Below are 25,400 nucleotides of genomic sequence, written 5' to 3'. Positions count from 1 at the left end.
TCAAAACAAAAAAAGCCAAAAAAGTTTTGTTAATCACAGTAGTTGAATGTCAAATTTCTAGTCAGAATAGTCTGTGTGGTGAAATTCTAACCCTTCAGAAGCTGATTTATAATGGAAGTGTTGACATAGCTATACCAACAGAAATACAATGCCAATACATTATTCCTTTATGGTAACAATGTAGAAGCTGCCCTGTAATTTGGCACAGAACATTTCTATACTAATGTAATGTGAAAATGTTATTATGTTTGCTATTTTCTATGGCATAATAGCTGTATTTGTTTTCACAAACGTAACATTACACTCACTAATATGGCTATACTTAAAGACCACCTGAGTAAAAACAAATGCAAACTTACAGAAAACACGTAATCTCTTGTAGATTTGTTTTGCTTTGCTTTGCCAGAGTAATTTTCAATCCTACTCTTGAAAAAAAAAAAAGCTAAATTGGGAGGACAGCTTTCACTACATAACCTGCTTTTAGAAGTAGTTGTGATGTTCACGAAGGGTTTCTCAGAGGGGTTGCATGCAGCCATCCATTTGTAAGAACAGCCATTAACTGTCATTTTAGTACAATCTTCGATAAAATCCTGTTTTGTAGGAACAACTGCTACTGGCCTGCTTTGTACACTTATCAATGTAACACTTCTGTCTGTCACATCTGAAGAGCAGTGTTGCCCTGAATCTCAAAAAAAAATTTTGCCTTATGTGGTGCTTATTTTGAGCAAACTTTCAAAAAATCTTCATGTTAAGATGTACACATTTTTACTTGGAATAATACACTGAACAGTACAGGAGTAATATTTTGCTATTATAGGAAAAGTTAAAGAAACTCCTTGCACATTGTATTAGTAAAATGTACTGTGACACTTTTCAAGAAAATACTTCTTTTGTTACTTCTTCTAAATTCTCTGCTTTGGAAATTAAAGACAAGAATTATATATGAGACATTTATTTTGTAAAGCCCAGAAACAATGCATGTAAAATCTTTGTGCACTGAGGTTATTATGAAAAAGATGCTGAAAGTATCAGTGTAAATACAGCAAGGTAATTTGTGCACATTTATGCAAATTACAGCTGAGACAAAACTGGGAGGAGCAGTTGATAGTCCAGATGCATGTGCATTCAGAGGGATGTTGTAAAGCTGGAGAAGTGGGCTGACAAGGACCTTGTAAAACAAAGGAAAATCCCAAATCCTACACCTGGGGAGGAATAACCCCATGAACCAGGATAGGATGCAGCATGATCAGCTGTTCAGAAAAGGATCTGAGCATCCTGGTAGACACCAAGTTGAACATGAATCAGCAATGCGCTCTTGCGCAAAGGCAGCCAACATCTCACTGGCTGCATTAGAAAAAATGTCACAGAAAGGTTAAGATATGTGATCCTTCCCCTCTAACTCAGCACTATTGAGATGCATCTGGAGCACAGTCTCATACTGCTGGCTCCCTAGTGCAACAGCAACATAGGCATACTGGAGTAAGTCCAGCAAAGGGTCAAAAAGGTGATTAAGGGCTTGAAGAATCAATAGGACAAGAGGAAACAGCCTCAAATTGTGCCAAGGAAGGTTTAGATTGCTATTAGGTAAAGTTTCTTCACTGACAGGGAGTTCATGGAGTGCACTGATGACAACTTTCTCCTCCAAATGGTAGAGGAACAAACAAGAAAAAGTGCCGTGCTGGACCTTATTGATGACGTAAAACTTAATGGTAGACTAGGCTGCAGCAACTATGACATGGTCGAATTCAGGATCCTTAGGGCAGCAATTAAGGAGCGAAGCAAGCTCATAACCCTTAATTTCAAGAGAGCAGATTTTAATGTCTTCAAGGATATGTTTTGTAGAATACCATGAGACAAAGCCCTGGAGGGAAGGGGAGCTCAGGAAAGCTAGTCCATATTCAAGAATCACTTTCTCCATGCCCAGGAGCTATGTCTCCCAATGAAGAGGAAGGCAGGCAGGAGAGCCAGGAGGCCTGTATGAATGAGCAAGGAGCTCCTAGACAGAGTTAAATGTACAAAAAAAAAAAAAAAGGTATACAGAGAGTGGAAGGAGGGACAGGTATCATGGAGGGAGTACAGACAAGTTGTCAGAGAAGCAAGGGATCAGGTAAGGAAGGCCAAAGCACAGATAGAGTTGGACCTGGCCAGGGATGTTAAGAATTAGAAGAAAGGTTTCTACAGGTAGGTCAGCAATAAGAGGAAGATGACAGAAACTGTGGGCCCGCTTCAGAAGGAACCTAGAGATCAGGTCATGCAGGACATAGAGAAGGCTAATGTACTCAATGACTACTTTGCCTTAGTCTTCACTGGCAAAGGCTCTGGTCACACCATCCAAGTTAGAGAAGGCAAAGGCATGGATTGTAGAAAGGAAGACCTCCCCACTGTAGGAGAAGAGCAGATTCATGATCATCTGAAGGACCTGAAGGTGCACAAGTCCATGGGACCTGACGGGATTCATCCACAGCTCCTGAAGAAACTGGCCAACAAAGTTGCAAAGCCGCTCTCCATCATATTTGAAAAGTTACAGCAGTCTGAAGAAATTTCCACTAACTGGAAAAAGGGAAACATAGCTCCCAGTTTCAAAAAGGGAAAAAAGGAAGACCCAGGGAATTACAGACCAGTCAGTCTCACCTCTGTGCCCAGCTAGATCATGGAGCAGATCCTTCTTAAGGCTCTGCTAAGGCACATGGAAAACAAAGGGGTGACTGGTGGCAGCCAACACAGCTTCACCAAGGGCAAATCCTGCCTAATTAATTTGGTGGCCTTCTACAGTGAGGTCACAGCTTCGGCGAACAAAGGAAGAGCAACTGATGTCACTACCTGGACCTGTACAAAGCCTTTAAACTGTCCTGCACAACATCCCAGTATTGAAACTGGATTTGATGGATGGACCACTCATTGGTAAGGAACTGGCTGGATGGTTGCACTCAAAGAGTGCTGATCAATTACTTGATGTCCAGATGGAGATGTGTGATGAGTGGTGTTGCCCACGATTTGGTACTTGGACTGGTGCTGTTTAACACCTTTCGTGGTGACATGGACAGTGGCATTGAGTGTACCCTCACCAAGTTTGCTGATGACACCAAACAGTTTGGTGAGGTCGACATACTGGAGGGAAGGGACGCTATCCAGAGGAACCTCGGCAGGCTTGAGAGATGGGCTCATGCAAACTTCATCAAGTTCAACCAAGTCAAGTGCACGGTTCTGCACCTGAGTCAGGGCAATCCCAAGCACAAATTCAGGCTGGGTGGAGAATGGATCAAAAACAGTCTGGAGGAGAAGGGCTTAGGAGTGATGGTGGATGAGCTGGCAACATGCTTGCAGCCCAGAAGCCAACCACGTCCTGGGCTGCATCAAAGGAAGCATAGCCAGTAGGACCCCACCTGGACCCCAGAGTACAAGAAGGACGTGGAGCTCCTGAAGAAAGTCCAGAGAAGGGCCAGAAAGTGATCTGAGGGCTGGAGCACCTCTCCTACAAGGACAGGCTGAGAGAGTTGGGACTATTCAACCTGTCACTTATTCAGATAAATGTACACAAATAGAAATAAAAATGCCCCCTTCATATGGATATAAAAATATGCAATATCTGGATATTTAAAACACTACAATTTAAGAAGAAAACTCAGTAGTTTGCTTTAATCTGGTACTTGTGGATCATTATGGCTCTAACATTACTGTTCCACTTTCACTTCTGCATTAATTCTATTTAGATCAATAAGGCCAGATTGGAATGAAATTATACTATGATATTGGTAAACCTTATTCTTGACACTGTTAAACTTTTCCTGAAAGACCATATGGTTGGTGTATGTTATGTAGTTTTATTTAGATGAAATGTAAAAGAACTAAAATACTTGGCATGCTTTTATTATTGGAATGCTTAGTCTGTCACCTAAAGAAATCTACATAGGGAGATAATGAGCCTTGTCAACTGTTTCACAGTATTTATAGTCCTCATGATATAATCCTATAAAACAATAAAATGTAAAATGTGTTTTTTTTTTTTAATTAGAAAAAAACCAACTTGTAACATTTATGCAAGAAAGGGATTATATAAACAGGTAACCATCAATATTTTAGACATGTACTCAAGTATAATAAAACAAAACTCTGCCAGTGTCTGATACTGCACTTTGTCCAAAATCTATACTGTAAAATGTAGCTGTATTCTTTTCACAAGTCTTACAGGTTGTCATAGGATTTGTCCATTCATTTAAATATCTAATATTAAAGTATTATAAAGCTTCAGGCCCTTGCTTCAAATATTAGAGCTCTTGAGTGTTCAAATCAGCATTTTTAGTGTACTTACGGTCATTGCATAATGGTCCACTAAAGGAGGTCATACTACAGTCACAACTGAATCCATCCCACTGCTGCAAGCACACTCCCTGGTTTGCACATGAATCCTCTTGGCATGTTGTGCTGGGGCCTGATGAGAACACACAAAAAGGGACTTGCACTTTGTCTTCCAGAGAAGAATATTCTCACTGGATCACATTAACTAGTTGCCAGCATCTCAAATCAAATCATCAAAGATTTACCAAGGAAAACACACATAAACTTGCTGATTTTGTAGCAGCATGTACTATTAAAAGGGTGTTTTTTTTCTTTAGTTTTAAATTTGACACATCAAACACATAAAAATGCACAAACTGAAGCAGAGTTATTCCAGGTACAGTGGGAATGTTAACTCTCTTTCAAGTTATTTGTTAATCTTGTATCAGATCATTAATGGCTAAAAATTTTCTAAACATTTGAGTATTATTTTTTTTCTGCAAATACATTTCAACAAGCAAAGGCAGATGCCACAATGCAAAGGTCTAGGAGATGAAAGTAAAGACTGAAAAATAAAATTAAAATAAAACAAAATCTAAAAAAAATAATTAAATGAAGTTACACTATGCAATATTTTAATCCCACAAATTATTTTAAATTATTTAAGTCTGAAATTAAGAAGAGTTTGGGATTCTTTGGCAGGAATGTTGGCAAGTACCAATTCACATGCTTCAGGGATCCCATGCAGGTTCCTTTTTAAGGGGAAATGCAGAAAATCAGACTACTAATGAACTGTCATGCCAAAATGTAACATACACATGAAAAAACAAAGCTATTCTGTTTCTAGTGAATCATAACTAGACTACTGCAATATAAAAAAATTTGAAAAGGAATGATCCAAGCACTAAAGCAATCACTATACAAACATTCAAGACTGAAAGCCTTTATGCAAGCTATGCTGGAAAATGAAGGCTCATGTAGCTCATTGTTTTAGAGGTGTGAAAGGCAAAACCTGAAACAAAAGAACACTTTCATTCTGAAACATACAGAGCATTTATTGCAGAAATCCAACTGTGCATTGGGGGTTTCAGTCTTGTTTAATACACACAGGGCTATCTACCTTGCAAATCAGCTTTCATCAATGCAACTTTGTCAGCAAAATAAAAAAGCAAAATATATTAAATGTTAGTAAGCAATATTGAAATGGCAGCAAACACAGAAAAAAAAACATTCAGAGTAAAGTGCATGCTGCTGTTAAAGAGAGAAAAAAATGCCATATAATGCAAACAAATTAATGCTAGTAGCCAAAAATCTTCAGGCAAGCCAAAATAAGAAAGCAGTAATTTGCCAGTATTTTACTACAAATATAATGGTTAATTGAGCTGATGACATGTAATGAAGGAAAATTAAAAGGTTTGGGGTTTTTTGTTGTTTTGTTTTTTTTAATTCCTTGGATAGACATGAATACATTAGCAGAGTAAATGCATGGCTGAATCCTGACTAGCCATTTATCATGTTCAGATGCACTGAATTTAAGAATAATTATCACTGTCATCCTCTCTGGTCTTTCTTTTTTTCTAGCCTTTTCTTTGTGACTGGTGAATGAAGACTGAAATACACACCATGAACTACAGATTACTACGAGCTCACACATACATTTGATGCCGACTCCTGACCCTGCCAGGAAAAATTTCATTCTGGGATGATAAAATTATCCTAGATTCTTATGGAGAAAACACATCAATATCCACATGAAACTCCTACTGTTAGTCATTGATGACAGGGAAAAACTGGTCCAAAGTTCATATAAATATCCTAAATCATCCTGTACAGACAAATTCACTTAACTCTTCTTTCACATTACATTTCCTTCAAAGAAGATCTCAGTGAAGGGTTTTCTTTTGATTTGCCTGTATTTCAGAAGAATCTATATCAGTATGATTTACATCAGTTCAACGGTCACTTGCTTTAAATGAGGCACTGCTCGAGCACAACTCTGAAAGGGCCTGGGTAGTCACCAGTGCAATTAAGAACAAGGGCAGCGTACACTGCATCTGTTTTGCAAAACTATTAAGTGTTCTATTCTCTTTGGTTCAAATAATAATAGAGAGAACTGACTAATTGCAGTAGGCCGACATAGGATAGTGGCTTCCTTTCTTTGGAATTTTGAGCCCAGAAGTTTAAACATTTGGCCATTACATCACCCTTTCCTGAGCTGGGGATTATAGTGACAGAAGCCCTTAGTTGACAAGAGAAGACACATTTTTTTTCTCACCCGATTCTGCTACTCAGAAACTTTACAAAGATGAAGTGAAAATATCTGTAGGTGTTTAAATGTTATATATTCATGCATTTATTTACACTTTAGTTATGCAACGTTAAATTTCCTCATCTTTGCAAAAGTAGAGCAAAAGTTATGAGGACTTAGAAGTACATAAACTGCAAGACCCTGTAGGCACATTAAAAACTGTATGTTAAAACACACATATTTGAAAAGAATACAGATAGGGTCTTGTTATAAGCAAGGTATTTTGCACTTTTGGATTACCTATAGTAGTCATTATTCAAAAATTGCCATCAAGGCTATCTTAAATATAAGAATTTCTTCTACTAAAAGTAGGGTTTTTTTAAAAGAACAGAGAAAGACTGTTTAATGTTGGTAAATATCACAATATCTGCAATAACAGGTTCGCATTTTCATATATATATATTACAGAATTAAGCTATTTAGCAAAAATACTCTGATACCCTCTTCCTAAGTACTCATCTTTTGAATCTACATAAATATTCTAAATGTATTCATTCTTCACTACAGGCTTTTAATTGACTGGATTTGGCCTCAAATTTACATTTGTCTTATGTGAGGGCTTACATACTATATATTACCCAAAAAGCATTTTAAAGTAGCATGTATAATGTTTTACTACCTAGTGCAAAAACATGTATCATCAGGTGTCTTCATGTGTGTTAACACTTTGAAACTTTTAATACAGTTAATTTAATACACATATTAAATTACTTATAAATTATATATTATGTTACATTACATTGTATTACATTAGTACATGTATGCACACAGTGTATTTTCCTCCAAAAAATATTAAAAGTATTTTTTTTCATAATTCTGTAATTTCTATAATTCTGCTTTATTTAAAATGTGTAAAGAAAGTACAATGGATTTGTCTAGAGGAAAACAGGGATGATACTCACAAAATGGCTCTGGGGTTTGTTGTTAACAATTCAAAGAACTAGTTAGCATATTTTACATTTCTAACTGTTAGTTTCTATCTGTTCTAGCCATTGAAAATTTGTCAACAAGGTGGATTAATCCAAAAGTAAATTATATTCCATGGTCAATGAACTTGCACTCTAGACTTATGGCAATATTTCTCTGAAGCACATAGAATTTATTTAGAAAAGTACATAGTCTCAAAAGAAGCTATGAAATGCATACTGGAATTATGGTGTACTTCTGAAGAGATGGTAAAGGCATGGAACTTGCTAACGTCATTCAGAAAGCAGAATCTAATTGTCTGATCTTGGTGACAAACAAATTTATACATATTTTTCCATTCCTGATAAAAATAAATAGACACTAAAGCTACAGAAAAATAAATTATGAATATTTTATATTTCTATGTGCTATCCATAGAATTTATACCATTAACTAAAAGTATCAGGTAAAGAATAAGAATACTGTACCACCAGTACAATAGTACTGTAGTTGTAGGGAAAACAAAAAGAGAGACAGAATTCATCCACCAGAAAGCTTTATCTTGTGAAGCTGAAGGAAACCCCCCAGTTCTGTTTGGATTTTTTACAAGGTCTATTTGAAAAATTATCAAACTTGATATTAAAATAATCAAGATTCCAAATTGAAATTCTATCATGTCATTTGCCCATTTTTCTGTCCAGAGAAGAATGGCACTTTAGAGAGAATACATAAAATTGAACATACCCACAGAATTAAGAATTATGTAAATAAATATATATGCAGGGAGACAGAATTTATCTAAATTATTGAATAAATCATAGTAAAAATAAGGTGGAAGTAAATGACAGCTGGAAAAATAGCTAGAGATTGACACTCTTGAATTACAAATACACCTCTTCTAATTCTGTCCTCAGTTAAATTCCATATTCCAGATGAGTCAATAACAACATAAAAAATGTGAGATAAATCATAGTTGGCTGTTGCTGATTTCAGATAGGAGGACTCATGACAATTCAAATCTCAGGGATGAGCAAAATTAGAGATGATGGAAGATTGATCTCAGTTTCATAAATTAGCCTTGAATTAATCAACTCAAAATGTCTGCTTTAAAAATTGAATTAAAAAAATATCTTAGCAATAGCTAATCCCTAAGTGTTATGACAATACAAAGGACTTCATTTAAGCGAATTGTTATTGTTTCCATCATTAATTAAAATATATCAAAAGTAAACAAAATACATGCAAAATATCTTGCCACTAGAGAAGGACAGAATTTGCTTTAAACATTTTAAAAGTTAACTTGTTCTCAGATCGACCTCTGCACTGTAGGGCAGGCACATGTTTGTCTCCATAATACTAAAAAAATATAGTCTTTATGTAAGACTTTATATAAGTGTCAAACAAGACCAATTAGAAGCAGGCAAAATATAAATTCTTCATCTACAGAGTGTACATACAATAAAACTCATTAGGATTCACACAATACTTTCACTAGAACATAAAAAAATACCAGCATGTTTAATACCTTCACATCCTCTTTCTATTTGCCCATTGCAGAAGAGAGCATCTGAGATTAGATCAGGGAGTCGTCCATTCAAGTCAACTGATGCAAGACAGCCTTGAAATCCCTCTTTTGCATGCACCAGTTTTGGCAAGGATTTAAACATTTCTTTGGCCACTCCTCCAATATACAAATCACCTGTTATGGAGAAATAAAAATTAGAAAGAGAAAAAAACCCTGTAGAATATTTGACCTGCTTAATCTTCCAGCATTTATTTTTTTTTGTGCTGAAAGACAAGTATCTCAGAAAACCATTCTTCAAAATAAATGCAGAAGAAAACTGGTAACATATGTAAAAAGTCATTGCAGAACTGCATTCTTTCAAATGCATATGTAGACTCACATTTGTATGACTAATTACTTAAAATTACCTAGATATGTTGTTTATGTGCCAGCTCATATTTACAGGAAACACATATCTATTTCACAGATGAGGATTCAGTCATAAAATCTCCATCTAGAAACATATCTAGCACTGATGCATCTTGTTAAGCATACTCATGGAACCTGACCACATATAATCCTGATTATGGATTTAGAAGACTGAGATAAAAGGCAATAACTGAGGCACCAAGATCCTGCTAACGTCCATATATTCAGAATCCTCCATTTACAAACACACGCACACACACACACAGAAGGGGTATAGAGACACACCTAAGGAGAAACTTAGGGATACCATTATTAAGCAGTGAAAATTCATACTCTGTGTCAGTCATATCAGAACAGAGGGAGTTGGATGTCTGTAAAATGGCAATCTGCACACCGAGCAAACAAAATTTTATTGAAAAGAACAATTCTGATGACAAACATATATTATAAAAACCATTTTTTATGAACCTCAGACAAGTTACTTGGGACTGAAAGCTAGTGCTCTTCTTCTTTTGGGTAATTCATATCTTTGAGACTTACTTTGCAATGACACAACTTTTGTCTTAAAGACTGAGAGAGGGGATGCTTTTTTGTTTTACAATTGTTTTACAATTCTTTCATGTGTTTGTCTCTGGTGGGAAGAACTGTAATCTTTCAAACTAACATACTCCACACCTCCCTGAAGTGTGCCTTCAGTGTCAGATTACAGGTTTAACTAGGTGTGCTCCATAGCTGTTGCCAAAGACATGCTGCAGAAAAGAAGCCAAGCTTCGCCTTGCCAGAGAGGGGAATCACACTCAGCATGAGCATGGCCCTAGCTAAATGGTTTCAGTCCTGGCAGGCAAGATGTGCTCGAATCTTTGTCGTGGTTTGGGCCCAACACAACAACAAAGAACAGCCACATGGCCGTTCACTCAACTCCCCCCCCCCAAACACTCCAGGATGATGAGGACCAAGCTCATGGGTCAAGACAAAGGACAAGCAGGGCTCTTCACCGATTAAGGTCACAAGCAAAACTGACTCAACTTGGGGAAAAACACAGACAACACGAAGAGCAGTGCTCACATACGTCACCCTCATCTTTCCCTCAGCATCACAGGGGGATGGGGTTTAGAGTCGGTTCACAGGCTGGTGGTTCCTGCTGCTCCTTTCTCCTGAGGGAGGATTCCTTACAGTCCTTCCCTGCTTCTCCATGGGGTCCCTCCCATGGGAGAAAGTCCTCTACGAACGACTCCTTCATAAGTCCTTCCCACAAGGTCAGAAGCAAACTGTTCCAGCCTGGGCTTTCCACAGAGTCATGGGCTTCTTCGGGAACAGCCACCTCCCCTGGCACCGGGGTCTTCCAAAACTGCATAATCCGAGTCCACTGGCAGCAAATCTGAGTCCATTGGCCACAACATCCAAGTCCGCTGGCAAGTCCACCCCTCCTGGCACCTCCAGGGAATGTTTCACCACGTTCCTCCACGAGTGCAGGGGCACAGCTGCCATCTCGCCATGGGTTGCAGGGAAACTTCTGCTTGGGAACCTTCTTCCCCTTCTTCCTCACCAACCACCAGCACGTTCTGCCCCTCCAGCACTGCTCCTCTCCTTTGAGTGCTCACTCTGCTCAGCTCTTATCTCAGTTCTTTCGTATGTTAATTGCAGAGGTGCATCTATTGTCCCTCTAATGGCTCCTTAGGTGGTTTTGGAGCAGGGGCAGCTTCTCAGCTTCTTACAGGAGCCACGCCTGGGGCCCTTCCTCCACTACCAAAAATTCCGCCAAACCAAACCAGCACGTTCTTTCAGTCACAGACGGAAAGGAATAAAACCATGGTTTCCTACAACCTGCATGAGTTTGCTCTCTTGCTGTGTTATCCTCTAACTCAGAAAAAGCACCCACATGTGCAAATTTTGTGGGAGTGCTCTGAGCATGCCTACAGGCAAGCCCCCTATAGGCACACAGGAAGAAGACCATAGAAGTTTATGAGAAGCACTGAACCCACTTGAAGGAATGCTCTTACAGAAGAATCTGACTCGCAACCATCATCCAGTGACAAATTTCTTACTCTACCAATGCATCAAATCCTCACTCATTACATGTTTTGTGCTAGCTTAATTTTTCAATAGAATCTCTGATCATACATCCTAATTTACATTTCCAGTATGTCTGCCAGTCTGGACTGTGAAACCTAAGCTACAAGATGTATTAAAGAGTGTTTCTGCATCACTTCAAATGCAAATTGTTCATTTCCTAAGTGTTTACCAAGATTTGTAAGCAGATTTTATAGTGACAGAACTCAAGACGTACTAGCTATTATTCTTTCCCTCAGCATCACAGGGGGATGGGGTTTAGAGTCGGTTCACAGGCTGGTGGTTCCTGCTGCTCCTTTCTCCTGAGGGAGGATTCCTTACAGTCCTTCCCTGCTTCTCCATGGGGTCCCTCCCATGGGAGAAAGTCCTCTACGAACGACTCCTTCATAAGTCCTTCCCACAAGGTCAGAAGCAAACTGTTCCAGCCTGGGCTTTCCACAGAGTCATGGGCTTCTTCGGGAACAGTCACCTCCCCTGGCACCGGGGTCTTCCAAAACTGCATAATCCGAGTCCACTGGCAGCAAATCTGAGTCCATTGGCCACAACATCCAAGTCCGCTGGCAAGTTCACCCCTCCTGGCACCTCCAGGGAATGTTCCACCACGTTCCTCCACGAGTGCAGGGGCACAGCTGCCATCTCGCCATGGGTTGCAGGGAAACTTCTGCTTGGGAACCTTCTTCCCCTTCTTCCTCACCAACCACCAGCACGTTCTGCCCATCCAGCACTGCTCCTCTCCTTTGAGTGCTCACTCTGCTCAGCTCTTATCTCAGTTCTTTCGTATGTTAATTGCAGAGGTGCATCTATTGTCCATCTAATGGCTCCTTAGGTGGTTTTGGAGCAGGGGCAGCTTCTCAGCTTCTTACAGGAGCCACGCCTGGGGCCCTTCCTCCACTACCAAAAATTCCGCCAAACCAAACCAGCACGTTCTTTCAGTCACAGACGGAAAGGAATAAAACCATGGTTTCCTACAACCTGCATGAGTTTGCTCTCTTGCTGTGTTATCCTCTAACTCAGAAAAAGCACCCACATGTGCAAATTTTGTGGGAGTGCTCTGAGCATGCCTACAGGCAAGCCCCCTATAGGCACACAGGAAGAAGACCATAGAAGTTTATGAGAAGCACTGAACCCACTTGAAGGAATGCTCTTACAGAAGAATCTGACTCGCAACCATCATCCAGTGACAAATTTCTTACTCTACCAATGCATCAAATCCTCACTCATTACATGTTTTGTGCTAGCTTAATTTTTCAATAGAATCTCTGATCATACATCCTAATTTACATTTCCAGTATGTCTGCCAGTCTGGACTGTGAAACCTAAGCTACAAGATGTATTAAAGAGTGTTTCTGCATCACTTCAAATGCAAATTGTTCATTTCCTAAGTGTTTACCAAGATTTGTAAGCAGATTTTATAGTGACAGAACTCAAGACGTACTAGCTATTATCAGTACCCCATGCACCTAATTTTCTCCCTCTTATCAGTACAAGCCACAGTCCAGTCACAACTTTTCCTGGTTTTCCCAGCATACTTGTTTGTTCATGCGGGTGAGCAATTTATTGCCATTTGCAATGGTTTACAGTGTGCCTGCAAAGAAATGGCCTGAAACAAGCAAATGTATATCAGACCATGAAAGATTTTAGTAACTACATTATCTGACTTAAAACTCAACTGCATTGTAATTAGTGAAATGGAGATAAAAAGCTTAGGAAACATGCACATTATTTATCTTACAAGCCATCCATCCAAACAAAAGTCTCAGCAACCATTATAGCACTGTCTACTAAGAAACCTCAACCTTTTTTCCATTCCATGTAGATAATTTGAAAAAGAAGATATTGCTTTCCTCTAGAGCTTTGAGGTACAGTATAAATCTCAGAAGCATGATATTAAACATTAAAATATGGTTATCCATATGTTCCCATGTAATTCATTCACAGCAGAAAAAATCTGCGTTTTTCAACCAGCTGAACTGGAAACAAAGTAAAAAACTCTTGTCACATGATAAACGTTCTTCATCTTTGGCTCAGGTGAAACATTTAGAAAGTAAAAACCTTCCAGGTTTCCTGAATATTGTGCTTTCTGTCATCATGGCTCAGACCAGAGAGATAATTCCTCTCAGTTCATTCCAGTGGGTTTAAATGAGGGAAACTCCAGAAAACAATACTAAGAAAATCACACCTATGGTAGAAAGGTTAAATTTGGTCTAGAGGATATGACACATGCAACCTTTTTTTAAATGTCCCAACATGTATACAGTGAAAATGAACATTTTTTTTTTCTGTGATTGGTTAAACATTTTAAACTGCAAACTTTCAAACTGATCCCCTGCTAATTCCTAAGGTCCATCCCTCAAGCAAATTGAGAATGCTATATACAGACATCTCGTGATTTTCAGTTATGATTAATGGCTAGCAGAAGCCCAGGTCAGTGTGCCAATGTATAAACCTGAATGTAGAATATTTACACCTGAAAATGTACACTGGAATACTTTCAAATACATGTGATATGCACAGAATTATCATACTTGAGTCTAACTAAATATAACTACTGCTTACTTACAGTTCCTTTTGATTACTGGTAATGAAAAACTGAGCATTATATACTATTGAAGATATATTTTCCACAAACAAAGACATATTCTGGGTAATATTTTAACTTAGTTTATGTTCCAAAAAACTTGGTAATACACTACACTAACACATATGTCTTGAGCAGCCATACTGACTATTAGACTTCAACTTATATACATATATATATGTATCTATATAATATATATAACAATTTATAAAGTCTAGACAGGTATTTCTACAACTATGGGTTAAACTTTTGGCAGATTTAGTATGAAATGTGGTTTCAGTTTACTGCTGATGGCATAAACTTACACTGTCTCTCAGAGACAAAATTTTATTAAGAGATAGTCTCTGGAATTAAACCCCAGATTTTTAATCTTTTTTGTTTGTTTGTTTTTAAAGCTATTCATATGTTTTCACTTGGTTATTGTTTTGTATTTGCCATCACAAATTCTTTTCTTAGCTACTTCTATTTCAGTTAATCACATGCTTCATTTTCACACTCATCTCACTTAATAGTGAGGCAAAACTCAACCATTTGAAATTCAGACAAGACAGAATTTCAAAAAATGTTAATTAAAATATTTGTATATTGAACATGCATTAGCAGAGCTTCAGAAAAGATAAAGCTTCTCCCTGCTCTCACAAAATGGTATCAGAGTGCCCAACATAGTGTGATACGAATTCTCAGGTTTTCTTCTCTTTTTCACTTCTTACGTAAGTAGGGCTTTACAACTGGAAATTTTACACATTCTGAACAGGATTGATCCCTTTTTGTGTATCTGCATACTTAGCCTCATTAATTACATGTAAGTATCCTCATTAAGTAAGGTAACACAGTTAATCAGATCGATAGTACGAGATCATGACACTATCAGAACCAGCTGCAGTCTAAACGCAAAAGTGCTAACGCGGAAAATGTGTGACCACTTCAGGAGTTGTGCACAATGGAAGATGCAATTATTCCTTCTTTCTTTCAATAGCTAAGCATTTTATAAGTACACATAAAAAGGGATATACTTGTACTACAGTGGTAAACATAGTTTCTGGAACAAAAGTTTAGCTATTATCTTTCATACATGTATTTTCTTCTGAAGTTTATGTTTATTTTTAATTGTATTCCTGAAAGACTCTACACTTATTTTCATAACCATTCTGAACCTCCTTCACTTGTAGAGGAAAATAATCTATTTATATAAAATATATCAACTGGCATAAACAAATTAGCAGGTAGTAAAGAAATGGGTGAAAGAATAGAGTGTTCCAAGACTTCCTTCTGATCTCTGGAGTTGCTTTAAATAAAGCACTTTAATCTCACAACTCTCTTCTTACTTGTAACAGGAATAAGTACACAGAGTTACAGATCCTTTTATTTGAAGAGGAAGGATTGTTTCTTTGTTTTTCTGGGGCCAAAAAAAAGTATGCTAGAGTGTTTCTCACTGGCCTGGTCATTACAGGTCAGCAGAATCAAGTGCACTTTTAGAGCTATTCGTATAAATCATGGCAATAATCATACTGGTCAGTTTTATCATAAGTCCTGAGAAAGAAAGGAGTTTAGTGGGTTTAATTTACATCTTTTCCAGGTAACTAAGACCTAAAGTTATTTCAACAGGAGCTTTCCTATTCACACCTACGGATCTCTTTTCTGACTTAGAGCTGATTTGTGCTTTGAGGAACAAGTGATTTTAACACAGAAACAAACTGCTAGCTAATAAAGGAACCCAGGTTCTCACTGTATTCATTACTGGAATCACGCTTATAAAAAAATACACAGAACACAACACAACAGTGAGTCATACACAACTGTTCATGAAAAAAATACTGCCAAATCCTTCTGTAATAACTCATCTTTTTTTATCCCAAATCTCTACATTTCTTCAAAATAAGAACTTTGCAAATGCAAGAAATGTAATATAAAAATTAAAAATGGTCTCCTACGTTTTTTCTTCTGAACAATTTGCAGAAGTGTCTTATTATTTGGCACTACTGACAGGTCACTCCATAGACTTTCCCCCTTTCCTGATTCAGGTCCACACCCAAGAGCCCTGATATGATACATGCTGGTGGCAAAAACTACTCATTTAATGTAATGACAATCGTTGTCTTCAAGAACTAGTAAAGAGGAAATTACTACCCATGTGTTTATAAGTACAACAGCAACATGTAAATACTGCTCAGGGAACAAGTAGTTTAACGAGGATATAGTTAGGCTTTGTCAGTTTCCAGAATCTGTATATTTTGTTGTGCAAATATGGTATTCATTTCTTGAATGCAATGCTTGACTAGAAATTAACAGCATTCATTCAAATATGGTTCTGTGTATGAATGAAAATAAAACAAAAAGTAGGAATTAAAACACTAGAAGGCATAGTGGCACTACTTTTTCACAGAATCACAGAACTGCCATGGTTGGAAAGGATTTCTAAGATCACTGAGTCCAAATATCAACACACAAAAAAACCAACCAAAAACCAACCGACCACCACCAACAATGAAAGAAAACAAAAAAACAGCCAAACAACTCCCCACCACCACCACCATCACAACCTTGGCCACTAAAGCACACCCTTAAATGCCATATCTACATGTTTCTTGAATATCTCCAGTGATGGTGACCCAACTGCTTCCCTGGGCAGGCTGCTCCAGTGCCTGAACCCTCTTTCAGTTTAGAAATTCTTTCTAATACCCAATCTAAACCTTTCTTTTCAAAACTCACAACATTTCCTCTGGTCCTATCATTATTTACTTGGGAAAAGAGGCCAGCACCCACCTCCCTACAACCTCCTTTCAAGTAGTTGCAGAGGGTGATGAGGTCTCCCCACAGCCTCCTTTTCTTTGGATTAAATGATCCCAATTACCTTAGCTGCTCCTCACATGACTTGTTCTCTTGACACTTCACCAGTATGCTTGCTCCCCTCTGGACAAGCTCCAGAATCAAAATGTCCTTTCTATAGTGAGGGGCCCAGAACTTAAAACATTACTTAAGGTGAGGCCACATCAGTGCTGAGCACAGGGGCATGATTACTTCGTTACTCCTGCTGGCCACACTATTCCTGATGCAGTCCAGAATGCTGTTGGCCTTCTTGACAACCTGGGCACACGTTGGCAGCTTTCCAGCCACACTTCCCCAAGACTGTAGCATTGCCTCTGACCAAAATGCAGGACCTGGCATTTGACCTTGTTAAATCTCATAGAGTTGGCCTTGGCCTATTAATCCAGCCTGTCCAGGTCGCTCTGTAGAGCCTTCCTACCCTGCTTGAGCACATCAACACTCCCACCCAGTTTGGTGTAATCTGCAAATTTACCAAGGGTGCACTCAATCCTCTCATCCAGATCATTGATCAAGATGTTAAACAAGACTGGCCCCAAAACTGAGCCCTGGTGACTGGTCACCAACCATTGGTGACTGGCCACTAACCAGATTTGACCCCGTTTACCACAATTCTCCATGCAGAGCTGTTCAGCCAGTTTTTGACTCAGTGAAGAGTACACTTGTCTATGCCATGATTTGCCAACTTCTCCAGGAGAATGCTGTGGGAGATGCTGTCAAAGGCCTTACCAAAGACAACATCCACAGCCTTCCCCTCATCCAGCAGGTGGGTCACATGGTCAGAGGAAGAGATCAGTTTGTCAAGCAAGACATCCCTTTTATAAACCCATGCTGACTGGCCCGGATCCCCTGTCTGCCTTGTACTTGTCATGGGAGCTCACTCAAGATGAGCCTCTCCATGATCTTTCCCACTACCAAGGTTAGGCTGAAAGGCCTGTAGTTCCCCAGATCCTCCTTCCAGCCCTTCTTGTAGATGGGTGTAACATTAGCCAGCCTCCAGTCATCTGGGACCTCCCCTGTCGACCAGAATTGTCAATAAATAATGGAGACAGGCTTAGCAAGCTCCTCCACCAGCTCCCTCACTACTCTAGGGTGGATCCCATCAGGCCCCACAGACTTATGAATGTCCAGGTGCAGAAGCAGATTATTAACTCCTTCCACCAGGATTATAGGGAGGTTATTCTGCTTTCTATTCTTATCTTCCAGCTCAGGGGTACTGAACACTCTGGGGGTAGCTGGTCTGACTATTAAAGACAGAGGCAAAGAAGGCATTAAGTATCTCATCTTTTTCCTCATCCTTGGTTGCAATGTTCCCCCCAAATCCAGTAAGGAATGGAGATTCTCCCTGGCTCTTTTTTATTGTTTATAAATTTGTAAAACTTTTTTTCATTGTCCCTGGCTCTTTTTTTATTGTTGGTGTATATGTTAAAACTTTTTTTGTTGTCCCTTATATCAATGGCCAAGGTGAGCAGCAGCTGGGCTTTTGCTTTCCTAATTTTCTCTCTGTATGACTTAATGAGATCTCTGTACTCCTCTTGAGTTGTCTGTCCCTTTTTCCAAAGGTGGCAAACTCTCCTTTTCTTCCTAAGTCCCATTAAAAGCTTCCTGTTCAACCAGGCAGGTAGTCTTCCCCACTCTTTAACTTAAGACACTTGGGAACAGCCTGCTCCTAGGCCTTCTTTATTGAAGACTGTCCAGCCTTCCTGGATCCCTTTGCCCTTCTGGACTGTCTTCCAAGGGACTATCAGCCAATGTCCTGAATAGGCCAATGTCCACCCTCTGGAAGTCCAAGGTGAAAGTTTTGCCAGCCCCCCTCCTTACATCACTAAAAATTGAAAACTTAACAATTTCATGGTTGCTAAGCCCAAGACGGCCTCTGAACACCACATCTCCCACTAGTCCTTCTCTGTTTGTGAACAGGAGGTCCAGCAAGGCACCTCCCCTGGTAGGCTCACTTACCAGTTGTGTTAGGAAGTTATTCTTCACACACCCAAGGAACCTCCTAGACTGTTTCTTGTCTGCTGTGTTGTATTTCTAGCAGATGTCCGGTAGGTTGAAGTCCGCCATCAGAACAAGGGCTCAAGATTGCAATACTTCAGCCAGACACTTGTAGGATACTTTGTCTGCCTCCTCTTCTGGCTGGGTGGTCTGTAACAGACTCCAGGCACAATATCTGCCTTATTTGCCTTCCCCTTCATCCTTAGCCATAGACACTTGATTTTATCATCACTGTAATTGATCTTTATACAATAAAACACTCCTTAACATACAGACCACGCCACCACCTCTCTTTCCCTGCCTATCCCTTTTGATGAGCTTATATGTATCCATTGCAGCATTCCAGTCATGACAGTCACCCCATCATGTTTCCGAGATGGCAACTACGTCATAGCTGTCCTGCTGCACAATGCTTCCAGCTCATCCTGTTTGCTGCCCATGCTATGTGCATTAGTGTAGATGTAGATCTCAAATGCTATCAATTTCACCCCCATCTTTGGAAAAATCTGTAATCTTTTCAAAACCCATAAAGAAAATATCCCTGCAACATTTTTATATGGTTGCAATAAGCCACCTTTAAAGCCACCACTCTTGCTGTCCCTGTATGTCTTGTTGTGTTGCTGATTTCAACTGTACTTTCTGCTATTCTCCTCCTTTCAGCTTCATTTTAGAAGTTTCTCTGTCTTGTTTTTAATGTCACATTGTACAAAATCACTACTACTGCTATGAACAAGTGTGCTTCTGCAGGGTACTAGAGTGGTATTACTCCCCAAGAGATGGATAGCCCTGGCATAACATGGTGGGTTCTGACAGTGCAACAGGCACCTCCATGATTCCTTTATACAACACATGAAAATACAGAGGAACATCTGCCTGTGGTGAAGCTGAGATGCCAAGCACACTTTTCCCCAAATATGATACTTCAAAATGATCAAGCATATGATAACTTCTTCCTTCAGGCAGGGGAAGAGGAACGAAGGCTACAAAAACAGAAATACCACAGGGTAAGTCTAATCTCAAAAGAAAAAAGTGCTCGCATTCTTCAAGTCCTCCACAAAGCAGATGATTTGCTGCTATAAGATCAATGGAAATCATTCTGTAGTACCTTAATAGTTGCATAATGGAGTACCAGGTGGAACTCAACAAAAGAAGATCCACACAATCCAAACTCATGGTATTTTTCAGGAAACTGAAATGGGAAAATAAATTAATCTCACACAAGTTGAATATCCATTGACTTAAACATAACAGACAACATCCTGATCTTGAATGAAGGGATATTGTCTCAGATGAAAATGTCATGTAGGCATCTAGATGCCTTTGACATTCAATGAAATATAGGAGTCTACTTGTCTTTTATGACCTCCTTTCTGCAACATATATTCCACCTCTTGGGGAAGCCTGTTCTACTGTCCAGCCATTCCTTCAGTAAAGAAATTCTAATATCCAGTCTAAGCCTCCCCTGGTGCAGCTTCAGGACGTTTCCTCTCGTCCTGTCATTATTCACTTGAGAGAAGAGGCCAACTCCCACCTCCCTACAACCTGCTTTCAGGTAGTTGTAGAGAGCAGTGAGGTCTCCCCTCAGCTTCCTCTTCTTCAAACTAAACAATCCCAGTTCCCTCAGCCTCTCCTCATAGGACTTACTCTGCAGACCTTTCACCAGCTTGGTAGCTCTTCTCTGGACACACTCCAGCAACTCAACATCCTTCTTGTGGAGAGGGGCCTAGAACTGCACATAGTACTGGAGGTCTGGCCTCACCAATGCTGACTACAGGGACATGATCACCTCTCCACTCTGGCCACACTGTTTCTGATGAAAGCCAGGATGCTGTTGGCCTTCTTGGCCACCTGGGCACACTGCTGGCTCCTGTTAAGTTGGCTGCCAACCAGCACCCCCAGGTCCTTTTCTACCACAGAGCTGTCCAGCCACTCATCCCCAAGTCTGTAGCTTTTCATGGGGTTGTTGTGACCAAAATACAGGACCCAGCACTTGGCTTTGTTAAATCTCGTACAATTGGCCTTGGCCCATTGATTCAGCCTGTCCAGGTCTCTTTGCAGAGCCTCCCTACCCTCAATCAAGTCAACACTTCCACCCTGCTTAGTGTCATCTGCAAATTCACTTAGGAAGCACTCCATCCCCTCATCTAGGTCATTAATAAAGATAGTGAACAAGACTGGACCCAAAACTGAGCCCTGAGGGACACCCCTGCTGACCAGCTACCAGCTGGATCCAACCACATTCTCTACAACTCTCTGGGCCTGGCCTTCCAGTCAGTTTTTTACCCAGCAGAGAGAGCACCTGTCTATGCCATGAGCCACCAGCTTCTCTAGGAGAATGCTGTGAGAGATGGTGTCAAAGGCCTTTCCGAAGTCCAGATAGACTATGTCCACAGCTATAATAATAATAATAATAATAATAAAAACATACATATATATATATATTTAGTCCTTTAAAAACATTGATGAAATGTAATTGTTCTTTATTGAATAAATAAAAAAGCCTACTGTGATCATTACTCAATATAATATTGAAGGACAGTTGACAAAGACTTAAATGATGCATCCACATCGCTTCTGCAGCACATATGCTCTAGCATATGGCTTTTAAAATCTCCCTTTAGAGTAAAGAATATGCATTTGCTACGCATTCACAGGCCTATTTGGTGCTAGAGCCAAGCATGCCTGAATTTTGTCTACCATTTGCAAGGGTCTTGATGGAAGACATGAACATGTAAACTTAGTGTTTTATGCCCATTTATTCACATCAAAGAGTCCTTTCTGTAGCTTCAGTATGGATTTGTGGTTGAAGTATTTTGGTTTTCATGGAGTCATAGAATGTCGGGTGGGAAGGCACTTATAAAGGACATCTAGTCCAACCCCCCTGCAATAAGCAGTGACATCTCCAACTAGACTAGATTGCTCAGACCCCCATCAAAACTGACCTTGAATGTCTCTGGAAATAGGGGCCCCACCACCTCTCTAGGCAACCTGTTCCAGTGGTCCACCACCCTCCTATTAAAGGACTTTTTCCAAATGTCTAACCTAAGTCTAACCTTTTCTACCTAAAACCATGACCCCTTGTCCTATCGTTACATGCCCTTGTGAACAGTTCTTCCCTAGTCTTCTCATAGGCCCATTTCAAGTATTGGAAGGTCACTATAAGGTTCCATCCCCACTATAAGGTCTCTTCTTCAGGCTGAACTGCTCCAGCCATGCTGGCTGTCCTCAATCACCTCCCTGTCCTCCATGTGCCTTGTCAGATCTTCTAGGAGGATCTGTTCCATGATCTTCCCATGATCTTTCCATGTAATTTTTCTTCTGAAGAAAACTAGTATTTTAAAATATTTTCCCTGATGGAGTGATGAATTCCATCACTTTTAGAATCTCTTTCACACAAGAAGGGAAATGGTGGCTAGTTTACTTGTCCAGTTATCTGTCCTTTCAAATACTTTGGGCAAGAGGCAGTTCTGTGATGTGACAGGTGGTGCCCTTCATCTTCCACATTCCCTGCACTGACAACCAAGAAAGGCAAAACAATTAGAGGGGGGGAAAAAAGAAAAAGAAAAAAAAAAAAAGAATTTATGGGTTAGCAAGTCGCTTTTTTGGGAAGGAACACAGAAATTCCACACTGACTTCAGTACCTGCTCTAAATATCCCAATAAAGTTATTTAAAAAATGAAATCACTGCACTGCCAGCATTGCAGTGCTGGCACTGTGGGCTTTATTTAGTCATCCTTATTGGCATATAGGACATATTGTAGTTATTTGTCAAGAGAATTTAGTTTCGAAGATATTTCCTCCCTGGGCTAATATTGTTCTTTTTACTGTTTCATTGTAGCACTGCACACTAATCCACACTGACAGAAAAAAATTCAGTGAGGATTAACAGTAATATTGAGTAATGAACACAGTAGGCTTTTTTATTTATTCAATAAAGAACAATTACATTTCATCAATGTTTTTAAAGGACCAAAAAAAATAAATAAATTATTATTTATTATTATTATTATGGAACAAAAGTAAGCATTAATCTCCTTCTGTGATCTGGTGACCTGCCTGGTGGATGAGGGAAGAGCTGTGGACATAGTCTATCTGGACTTCGGAAAGGCCTTTGACACCATCTCTCACAGCATTCTCCTAGAGAAGCTGGTGGCTCATGGCATAGACAGGTGCTCTCTCTGCTGGGTAAAAAACTGACAGAAATTCCACACTGACTTCAGTACCTGCTCTAAATATCCCAATAAAGTTATTTAAAAAATGAAATCACTGCACTGCCAGCATTACAGTGCTGGCACTGTGGGCTTTATTTAGTCATCCTTATTGGCATATAGGACATATTGTAGTTATTTGTCAAGAGAATTTAGTTTCGAAGATATTTCCTCCCTGGGCTAATATTGTTCTTTTTACTGTTTCATTGTAGCACTGCACACTAATCCACACTGACAGAAAAAAATTCAGTGAGGATTAACAGTAATATTGAGTAATGAACACAGTAGGCTTTTTTATTTATTCAATAAAGAACAATTACATTTCATCAATGTTTTTAAAGGACCAAAAAAATAATAATAATTATTTATTATTATTATTATGGAACAAAAGTAAGCATTAATCTCCTTCTGTGATCTGGTGACCTGCCTGGTGGATGAGGGAAGAGCTGTGGACATAGTCTATCTGGACTTCGGAAAGGCCTTTGACACCATCTCTCAGCATTCTCCTAGAGAAGCTGGTGGCTCATGGCAGTGAGAACTCACAGTTGATGGGGGCATCAGGAAGAGCACCTTACTGATTTTTCTTGCCACCAATTTCCATAGCAGTCCATACTGAAGATATACCTGCATCTCTGCCTTTCTCCAAGTCTCCCAGTTCCCTCAGACTACTCTCATAATTGCATTGAAGACTTTCCACAGTCGTCGTGCTTATGTCTAGAAACTTCTCATTCTTTTGCTATATTGCTCACTGATATACGTCTCAGTTCTGCTGGATGTGCTCTCCACATCTGCATTCACCTCTTGGTGCTCAGTTTTCATTCCTATTACACTTTTTGGCTCTGTTCAGAACTGCTCAATGCTTACACAAATACGTCTATGTTTCACAAGCAAGTAAAGCTGAGTGGTAGAAAGTGTGTGTGTGGTGTAGTGGTGGTGGGGGGCTGCAAAAACCATGACATGACAATGTCCTTAACAGCTAAGTATTCAACAGTCAAAAGTAGATCCTCAAAAAGGTGAGTGCTCAAGCCTAAACACTCTAATTTTCTCCAGGTTAAAATCCACCATTTCCCCAACAATCCCATTCTCAAATTACATCCTCAGTAAGTTTGCAAATGACACCAAGTTGGGTGGGAGTGTTCATTTGCTCGAGGGTAGGAAAACTCTTCAGAGGGATCAGTGAGCAGAGGCTACAGGCCTGGGAAAGACTGGCTGGAAAGCTGACCAGAGGAAAATGACCCGGGGGTATTAAACGACAGCTGGTTGAACATGAGCCAGCAGTGTGCCCATGTGGCCAAGAAGGACAATGGCATCCTAGCCTGCATCAAGAATAGTGTGGCCAGCAGGAGTAGGGCAGTGATCATCCCCCTGTACTCTGCCCTGGTGAGGCTGCACCTCTAGTATTGTGTTCAGTTTTGGGCCCCTCACTACAAAAAAGACACTGAGCTGCGGGAGCACGTCCAAAGAAGGGCAATGAAGTTGGTGAAAAGTCTACAGAACAAGTTTTACAAAGAGTGGCTGAGGGAACTGGGGATATTTAGTCTGGAGCAAAGGAAGCTGAGGGTCTCTACAGCCACCTGAAAGAAGGGTGGGGGTTGATCACTTTTCCCAGGAAACAAATGTTAGAACCAGAGGGAACGGCCTCAAGTTGTGTCAGAGAAGGTTTAGATTGGATATTAGAAAAAAATTCTTTACTGAAAGGGTTGTCAGGCACTGGAACAGGCTGCCCAGGGAAGTGGTGGAATCACCATCCCTGGAGGTATTTACAAGACGTGTAGATGTGGTGCCAAAGGGACATGGTTTAGCGGTGGCCTTGGCAGTGTGGAGTTAATGGTTGGACTTGATGATCTTAAAGGTCTTTTCCAACCAAAATTATTCTGATTCCATTATTTCCCTTTGCTTCTTTCCCACCTACCCTGTTCCCCCCCCCCCAAAAAAAAAACCCAAACCCCAAATGACTACATATAAAGCACTGGCATTGGAGAAGATTAAACAGCATTAAACCAAAGCAGCCTGCTTGTCCAATGGACTGTGAGGAAAGCTGGTGATGCACATTAAATAGTAAATAATAAAATCTAATTGCCATATGAATGTGCATGTAATCCATCTCCCACAAAATTGATGCTATACCAATTACTCTGTATAAGAGGGATGGTTGTGGTGGAGAGGTGAGGCATTCAAGCACATCAAACGTGTGCTTGAGCACATTTCATTCCTGTTCTGACCACTTTTGTATGGTGCATACATCTGAAAAATACACAAAAAATCTAATGAAGCACTCATTTTCATGTCATAGTATACTCA

The 25,400-nt window shown here is 39.7% G+C and overlaps 1 protein-coding gene across 1 annotated transcript in view; it reads right to left on the bottom strand.

Moving 5' to 3' along the window:
- NRXN1 (neurexin 1) overlaps positions 1-25,400 on the bottom strand; it is a 535,539-nt gene that overhangs the window by 411,105 nt on the left and 99,034 nt on the right. The window contains exons 9-10 of the mRNA XM_010004972.1: positions 9,015-9,188; positions 4,310-4,429 (exon numbers count right to left, since the gene is read on the bottom strand). Of these exons, the coding sequence (XP_010003274.1) occupies positions 4,310-4,429; positions 9,015-9,188 (294 nt within the window). The remainder of the gene's footprint in view (positions 1-4,309; positions 4,430-9,014; positions 9,189-25,400) is intronic.

This window comes from Chaetura pelagica, unplaced genomic scaffold (assembly GCF_000747805.2).
Source record: "Chaetura pelagica isolate M959 unplaced genomic scaffold, ChaPel_1.0 scaffold8, whole genome shotgun sequence".
NCBI classification, from domain to species: domain Eukaryota; kingdom Metazoa; phylum Chordata; class Aves; order Apodiformes; family Apodidae; genus Chaetura; species Chaetura pelagica.
This window is presented reverse-complemented; position numbering and strand designations above follow the sequence as displayed.